The sequence below is a fragment of the Folsomia candida genome, unplaced genomic scaffold (genome assembly GCF_002217175.1).
Source record: "Folsomia candida strain VU population unplaced genomic scaffold, ASM221717v1 Fcan01_Sc040, whole genome shotgun sequence".
Lineage (NCBI taxonomy): Eukaryota > Metazoa > Arthropoda > Collembola > Entomobryomorpha > Isotomidae > Folsomia > Folsomia candida.
In genome coordinates, this window is record NW_019091232.1 from 945,197 (window position 1) to 954,196 (window position 9,000).

The following is a 9,000-nucleotide window of genomic DNA, read 5'->3' on the forward strand; positions in this document are numbered from 1 at the left end:
TTTTAAAAATCATCATATCGAGCCTAAATTTGGCATTTAGGTTGCTAATTGTTTAGAAGAGGATACATTAGAATTAGAAAACAAAATCATCTGGAAGGACCCTATCGGGTGACCCCCGCCGATTTTCCGAAATTAACATGGAAAGCTGAAATTTGGACCAAGAGATCCTTGCTGCTTTCTTATGAAATAATATGAAGTTAAATATGAACAAAAATTGGCCAGAGGGGCATTATAGGGTGACCCCTACCGATTTCTAAAAGTTGATATAATGAGTTGAAATTTAGAATGAAGTCAAGAATTAGTGCAAAATAGGAGCACATAATTTTACAGAAAATTAGTAAACATCGGTTTACTAAGCAATCCTGGTTCGGGCTATGCAAAGCTGTACTGATAGGTTATTAAAAGTTTGTTATTTCCATCTGAAATTTGGTATGGGGCAAGGCGGTGAATCAATTCGGAGAAAATTTAGAACTCAGACTCACCGAGTCATGGACTCTGTCCCTGACTCGAGCTATATGGAGTATGCACTGTGTAGGTTTTCATTACGTCTATCTATGTACATTCATACAATAATAATTATTAAAAGTAATTTTATGTACAACGCATTGACGCAGTAATAAAACCATGAAAGTTTCAATGCAAACGAAACCATGCAGCAGCCAGCATTGGTTTCATGAAATGCGAAACAACGTTAGCTGGATGTGAGGCAAAGTGTGAAACAAAGTGAGAAGTGGTGGTGGTTTCATTCCCGGCAACCAAAATTTTGCCTTTGGGTTTGCAGGCCTAAACCTGTCCATCCCACTATGAGAATCCCATCCCACTATGAGTGGAATGGAAACCATCAAAAAAAATACAACTTCCATGTTTCCGATGTCAATTTATTTATTCGGCAAATTTGAATCAGCCGCCACTCCTCGGGGCGAAGTTGGACCCGCCCACGCTACAAAATTCCATCTGTCACCAACCAGCAACGGACTCGTTTTTCAGAATTTTAAAATTTCCAAAAACAAACAATCTCTCACTTACATTTCAAAAATAAGTTTCCACAAAGTCCTATTTTTTTGCTAACTTTGCAAATTCCTCGATTCTTACGGCACTTGCAGTTTGGTTGATTCATCCCTAAAAGGAGTCAAAGTTGCTGACTTTTTGTTGCTGCTGCCTGCTGTCATTCCATTGTGAAGAATTCGTGTGGTAAGCCGTTGACTAAATATTAATTTAACAATTAAATATTTTAGAAAGTTCGTTGTCCCATTAAAGCTTGAAATTTGTTGGGTGGTCTATTTTTTCTGGGTTGGTTAAGTTTGGTGGGTGGAATTTTAAAGATTTGTCATCAATTTAACGAGAAATGTGTCCTTTTTGTTACAGGTGGTGTTAAATTGATCATCTTCAACCGGAAGGGCGTGATTCAAGTGATTATCATTTATAACTATCGTGTGGATTGAGTATTGGAGAAGATAACATGGTACGTTAGTTGTCAAATGTGTTAGATCATAGATTAACAAATTTAGAGTTAAGAAAACATTAATTAATCTACAAATTACTTTTAGGCCCACATTAGCGAAGAAGAATTCCAAGAGACCTTTTCTCTCTTTGACCACCGTGGCGATGGAAAAATCCAAGTCAGCCAGGTTGGCGACGTGCTCCGCGCTTTGGGACAAAATCCCACCGAAGCGGATGTCAAGAAGTTGACCCATCAACATCGCCCAGGTATTAAATTGATTAATTTATTAGAATGAAACACGTCAGAATAATTGTGCACGTTCCAAGGAAAATTTAGAAAGTTGCGACATAACGTAGAGCTCGAGACACATTTTTAATCATATCTCCGCTCCGGGAATTTGTTTTAAAATTCTGGACGACGAATTTGTAGAACAAGTTGTTTCCCCAAAAAATATGTACTCCAGATTTTTATAGGTTTAGAAGGAGGAGATTTCAAGTTTAAGAAGCCTTCAGAAAAATTGGAACTCGGCGAAACTGGCGTAAAAAAACTCAGTGTCATTCCATCAATCAACTTACTCACTATAAACTCATCCAGAATTTTAAAATAAATTCCCAGAGCCGAGAAATGATTAAAAATGCGTTGATTTTAATGATTTTGCTATGAATCCTACGTTAATTTAAGCCATTGTGCATTGTCATTGTATTCTTAATAATTCTTAATTCAGAGGAACGGATCAGCTTCGAAGTCTTTTTCCCAATCTACACTCAAATCTCCAAGTCGAGGAGCAACGATACTGCCGAGGACTTTATCGAGGGACTCAGGCATTTCGATAAGGACGGCAATGGCTACATTTCATCCGCCGAGTTGCGACATTTACTCACAACTCTGGGTAACTCTCAATTTACAGAATTCCATTCCCCTCATAAAATTCATTCCTCATTCTTTTCTTATCTTATCTTATCAGGCGAGAAACTCACGGACGAAGAAGTCGAGCAACTTCTCGTCGGTCATGAGGACTCGCAAGGAAACGTCCACTACGAAGAATTTGTCCGGGCCGTGATGAACGGTTAAATAAATAATCGTGTCGTTCATCCGGACAAGAGTTACCAACATCTAACAAAGAATGGCACAAGATAATCCATGATTTTATCTTATCTTTACTCTAATAAGTTCTAAACTGTAGACGAATAAATGTCTTATTTATTAATTCTTACAAAAAATTCATGTTTAGTTTAATATAAATAATTCTGATTCCATAATTTCAGAAGACTTCTTACTAACCAAATGTTATATTAAATTCTACTAGAATTTAGTTAAATAGCGGTCCAGTCAGTTAATGAATCATTCCTTTGTTTTTATATAGAAAATTAGCGTTGGAAAAACAGAGCACTTAACTTTCTGCAGTATTCCATGTCAAGCTTCGCTTTTTCATAAATCTATAGTTCAATAATTAGTTAAATAATAATCTATTGATCAATTTAGCACAAAAATACAGCTTTTAATTCCAATACATAAGTATTTAACAGTAGTACAATAATAAGAGAACCAAATTACAACGATTTAAATAATAAGTAACATAACAGCCTAATTTAAAAACTCATTGTTAATTTGTAGACAAAAGTACCTACCTATAATTAAAATTAATTTAATGAGGGGTTAAAACCACTTTCCACCATTTCGAACCAATTGATTAAATTTAACAACAATTTATCAAATTCAAAGTATTTTTCGTGTTTGAAACGTGTACGTACTTAATAGAATGTGAAAAATTGCATAATAATGAAATAAAGACTAACTTCAAAAAAATATGATTCCATTCAACTTTTCCATTATCGATAATTTAAAAAAAAATAAAAAATTCATTCATAAAAATTTTATTTTCATATTGAAAAGTGAGACTAAAAACGTGAGGCAGATTGAAACCACGAGTAAAAATCTGAACGAGCGAAAAGCCGGACAGGATTTATTTGGCAAAATTCTATTTTAAATAAATTTTAAGGTGGTGTTTTCATTGCATTGAGTTCATTAATTATAATTAAGCTGTCAATTAGCATAATTTGGAATTATTAATTAAAATTTTAGCCACCATCCTGACGCTGTTAATTCCACTTTTTCGTCGCCCAATCATCTCCCTTATTCCTCCACTCCAAATTGGAAAACTTGTCGTCGCCACCGGTGTGTCGAAAATGTCGTCGTCGTCAGTACAAGATAAACTGGATAAGGTTCCCCCCGTCGGAATCGATGCTGCTGGACGATTCAAATATATTTTGATTAAAGTTTACGTCACAACGGATCCTGCCAAGTCGCCGGCGAAAGAACAATTTAAATATGTCGTGAGAGGATATGCAGATTGTCCGTATCATGGTAAAGTACAACAATTTAATTGGTCCGTAATTAAAATTAAGGAAGACGGTTTAACGGTTTAACTATAAAATATGTGTTTGTTGACTTGCAGGCGACATTTACGACCGGTTTGTTGAGTTTCTTGCCAAATTGGAGAAAGGTGCGTATGATTCGGAGTGTGTGGGAGGAGGTAAGGTTAAATTACTAACTAATTAATATACTAATCATAATATTTGAGTTATTTGCCCCTCATGAATTATGATTTATGATTCGTTTCGTGTCTTCCTTTCGATTGTAGGAAGAATTACGCACGAGTCTAAGAAAATTACTGTTTTTGGATACTCGCAGGTATCTAAAAAAAAATTGCAAAAGAGATGTATAAATTTTCTCCTGCGATACAAATTGTTTAAAACTTCCGTAACTTTCCCTATCGCTTGAGTTGGGTCAAAATTTCCGGACATAACATGAAAAATTTTCAGAGGACATTCAATCTAAAGTGATTTCAAGATCGGCTCCGGAAACTTTGACTCAGCTCAAGCGATAGGGAAAGTTACGGAAATTTTAAAAATGTAGGTTTGCTAACTGCCTATTAATCATCATTTCCACATTTTTCCTAGGGTTATGGAAAAGCAGACCACTCAATTACGGCAGACGTTTTGAAACAACATTTTCCATCGGATTATGAAATTTCTTGGAATAATGACGGATATTAGTAAATTAAATACAAAGTCGTTGCTCATGCAAAATTGTAAACTAAACTATTATGTTACTTTATAAGTATTAATACATGATAAGCACGTTATTCAAGTCCAGCTCTATTGTCTGTTGTATCTATCTAAATAATTTTTAATTGACCTCACTCCAGAGATGTAATGATTAATAATTACTCAAAAACCGAGTCTAAATTGCTCCATCCGAATACGAATTTGAAATTAAAGGATTGGAGAACAATAAACAAATTTAGATGACACTGTTAAGTCGGGTTTTTGTGCAATTTTTGGCCCTCCTAAATTCGCATTCGTCCTTTTCATTTGCAATTTTTTAGTCAATAAATCTATGATATCTGCGCAATTATTAGACTATGTTTCATGACCAGGATGACGATGGCTTCATGATATGATATGCAGTTATCGAACTAACGAACCAAACGGTATCCATTTAAAAACGCGATTTGCTTAAAAAAAGCTGCAATTTTTATCGTCTTCAGCGTATGCAATTTTTAAGAAAATTTATTTAGCTTACTTTAAGTTGCGTTTTTAGGGCGTAAAAAAATGCAAAAAACTGGAGAAATAAATTTCTGATAAATACAGATTTATTTGTTTAGGTAATGATTCTATAAATTTATTCATGGACAAAATAAAATTTAGGTATTTTGACACATTTAAAATCCATATAATAAATTTAACAAGTTATAAAATATTTAAGGAGTTCATTTAGATGATAGCCTTGGACAAGCTTAATTGGACATCGATTAACTGAAAATATTTTAAACTACCAGTTCAAAATTGTTTTTTTATAAAAAAAATATGTATTTTTTTAGTAAATTCTATATAAATAGATAAAATCAGTGAATATTATTATTTATGAATTTATGTCATGTTTCAAATCCGATTCATAAATTTAGCAACATTTGCTTTCCTTGCTTTGTAAGTTAATTAGATTGATTCACCATCGCTATTAACCTTTTAAGCATTTTGACCATGTATGTCATGGCGAACAATTTTACACGAAGTGCCGGACGAAAACACAACAATTAAAAAGATCCGTCCTTAGTTACATATATCAATTTTTTACGAAATTTATTAAGTAATTATTGTCGACTTTTAATCACATCGCAACGTTAAAATATTCGGATTACATCCAAAGACTGACTTTTTCTCGAGTCGTGATTTTTAGCCCGAACCAGGGCTTATGTAATTGTCATGTCAGTCGAACTGTCGAACGAGTTAACCAATTTTGACCAAATTTGGTGCAGACATGTATCTGGGCAATGCAACGACCGAGTTAGAAGATGGGTTCGATCAGAAAAGTTTTGAACCGGTGGGGGTCATATAAGTGGGTAGGGTATTTTGCACCAAAATTTCAAAATTGTTGTAGAGAGCTGAAATTTGATACAGAGGTTGCTAATGGCTCCTAATAGAAAAAAATAACTTCAGGTTGGAAAAATTTTAATCTTGAGGGACCCTATGGGGTGACCCATACTGATTTTTAGAAATTACTTTAAAAAGATGAAATCCGGCACAATGGTACTTAATGGCTTCTAATTAAAGAATATGAAGTTAAAAGTGAGTAAAGTGCAACCAGAGTGACCCTATGGGGTGACCCATACTGATTTTTCAAAATCATTATATCGAGCTGAAATTTGATATGGAGGCTGAAAACCACTGCTGGATAGCACATACATACAGCTTAGAGCTTCAGGATGTTAAAGAAGCCCACTGGTCATGGTGGTCAAGACACATGATCTGTAACTTGCTCAAAAATTTGGGACCAAATAATAGAAACTATCTAACAAACTTTTAACCATCCACAACACGGAAGTTGGTGATATTATGTTGGTCAATTCGGAAAAAAATTTAGAAGCGGGCTCTGACTTATTGAGTCAGGGACATAGTCCCTGACTATGGAGTCTGCACTGTAGGTTTTATCTATTAGGAGCCATTAGCAACCTCTGTGCCAAATTTCAGCTTTCTACGACAATTTTGAAATTTTGGTGCATAAGACCCCACCCACTCAGATGACCACCCCCGGGTAACCAGTTAACCGATTTCGCCCATCTTCGAACTCGATTCCTAACTTTGTCCAATATGCACATGGTAAAAATTTCAAGTCGGTAGCTTGTGTTTAAAGAGAGTTATCCTGTTTACGGACGGACGGACGGACGGACATGACGGTTCCATAAGCCCTGACTCGGGCTAAAAAGCTGTGGAAATTATTATTTTCGACTTCCATGTATGTCATGGTCAAAGTATTTTCTTGCAAAAACAATCGCCATGACTTTGATGGTATTGGTCCTGCAATGCAAATTTTTGCGACCATGACTAACATGGTTTTGGTCTTTCGATGTGTAAAAAATATGACATGAACACCATGGTTTAGGAAACTTGGTGTAAAATTTTTCTCCATGACATTCATGGTCAAAGTTCATTCCCCATTTTCGACTATAAAATGTAAATGCTTAAAAGGTTAAGTAACACTTAAATAAGTAACATTTAAATAAACCAAAACTTTCGTTTATTTTTTTTGCTGATTTTCAAAATTAAAATTTATTTGTTTATGCCTGACTAAAATACGATTTCATTTTTTGTGTCGTTATTTAAAATCAAGGAAGGTAAGTAAGCTTGTTAAATTTGTTTTTTCGGATTTTAAAATAACAAATTCAAATGTATATTATTTTGTTCATAAAAATCAATCTTAACCTTTTAAGCATTTACATTTTATAGTCGAAAATGGGGAATGAACTTTGACCATGAATGTCATGGAGAAAAATTTTACACCAAGTTTCCTAAACCATGGTGTTCATGTCATATTTTTTACACATCGAAAGACCAAAACCATGTTAGTCATGGTCGCAAAAATTTGCATTGCAGGACCAATACCATCAAAGTCATGGCGATTGTTTTTGCAAGAAAATACTTTGACCATGACATACATGGAAGTCGAAAATAATAATTTCCACAGCTTTTTAGCCCGAGTCAGGGCTTATGGAACCGTCATGTCCGTCCGTCCGTCCGTCCGTAAACAGGATAACTCTCTTTAAACACAAGCTACCGACTTGAAATTTTTACCATGTGCATATTGGACAAAGTTAGGAATCGAGTTCGAAGATGGGCGAAATCGGTTAACTGGTTACCCGGGGGTGGTCATCTGAGTGGGTGGGGTCTTATGCACCAAAATTTCAAAATTGTCGTAGAAAGCTGAAATTTGGCACAGAGGTTGCTAATGGCTCCTAATAGATAAAACCTACAGTGCAGACTCCATAGTCAGGGACTATGTCCCTGACTCAATAAGTCAGAGCCCGCTTCTAAATTTTTTTCCGAATTGACCAACATAATATCACCAACTTCCGTGTTGTGGATGGTTAAAAGTTTGTTAGATAGTTTCTATTATTTGGTCCCAAATTTTTGAGCAAGTTACAGATCATGTGTCTTGACCACCATGACCAGTGGGCTTCTTTAACATCCTGAAGCTCTAAGCTGTATGTATGTGCTATCCAGCAGTGGTTTTCAGCCTCCATATCAAATTTCAGCTCGATATAATGATTTTGAAAAATCAGTATGGGTCACCCCATAGGGTCACTCTGGTTGCACTTTACTCACTTTTAACTTCATATTCTTTAATTAGAAGCCATTAAGTACCATTGTGCCGGATTTCATCTTTTTAAAGTAATTTCTAAAAATCAGTATGGGTCACCCCATAGGGTCCCTCAAGATTAAAATTTTTCCAACCTGAAGTTATTTTTTTCTATTAGGAGCCATTAGCAACCTCTGTATCAAATTTCAGCTCTCTACAACAATTTTGAAATTTTGGTGCAAAATACCCTACCCACTTATATGACCCCCACCGGTTCAAAACTTTTCTGATCGAACCCATCTTCTAACTCGGTCGTTGCATTGCCCAGATACATGTCTGCACCAAATTTGGTCAAAATTGGTTAACTCGTTCGACAGTTCGACTGACATGACAATTACATAAGCCCTGGTTCGGGCTAAAAATCACGACTCGAGAAAAAGTCAGTCTTTGGATGTAATCCGAATATTTTAACGTTGCGATGTGATTAAAAGTCGACAATAATTACTTAATAAATTTCGTAAAAAATTGATATATGTAACTAAGGACGGATCTTTTTAATTGTTGTGTTTTCGTCCGGCACTTCGTGTAAAATTGTTCGCCATGACATACATGGTCAAAATGCTTAAAAGGTTAATTAATTTAATAACTAGTTTTTCTTAAAGATCAGATCAATAGTACGATTTGAAACAAAGTAATTTTCTTAAATAAAAAATAATAATTTAAATTTTCAGATCAAAACTCCCAAAATTTCAATAAAGTTTCACACTTTCTGCTCTCTCCACAAGAAATCTCCACAAGAAATCTCGGCATCAAGAAGAGACCCAGCGTACATATTCTCACCGATTTTGAGCAATTTATTTAGTGTCAATCGATGGAAAATTTAATTGGTATGAAATTTGCGAAAGACGCGATCTCCCAAAGGG

The 9,000-nt window shown here is 35.0% G+C and overlaps 2 protein-coding genes across 3 annotated transcripts; both read left to right on the top strand.

The window, feature by feature from the left end:
- Positions 1-917: 917 nt before the first annotated feature.
- On the top strand, positions 918-3,165 carry LOC110861298 (myosin-2 essential light chain). Its single transcript, XM_022110401.2, has 5 exons — positions 918-1,191; positions 1,366-1,462; positions 1,548-1,707; positions 2,166-2,330; positions 2,406-3,165. Exons 2-5 carry the CDS (start codon positions 1,460-1,462, stop codon positions 2,510-2,512), a joined length of 435 nt encoding a protein of 144 aa, XP_021966093.1. The 5' UTR covers positions 918-1,191; positions 1,366-1,459; the 3' UTR covers positions 2,513-3,165.
- A 152-nt stretch (positions 3,166-3,317) lies between these two features.
- LOC110861341 (14 kDa phosphohistidine phosphatase) lies at positions 3,318-4,761 on the top strand. Of its 2 annotated transcripts, XM_022110448.2 has the most exons (5): positions 3,318-3,440; positions 3,524-3,805; positions 3,897-3,974; positions 4,083-4,132; positions 4,402-4,761. In XM_022110448.2, exons 2-5 carry the CDS (start codon positions 3,628-3,630, stop codon positions 4,495-4,497), a joined length of 402 nt encoding a protein of 133 aa, XP_021966140.1. In that variant the 5' UTR covers positions 3,318-3,440; positions 3,524-3,627; the 3' UTR covers positions 4,498-4,761. The 2 variants fall into 2 exon arrangements, with proteins under 2 accessions (XP_021966140.1, XP_035700524.1); XM_035844631.1 differs by lacking the exon at positions 3,318-3,440 and having other exon boundaries at positions 3,447-3,805.
- The last annotated feature ends 4,239 nt before the right edge of the window (positions 4,762-9,000 follow it).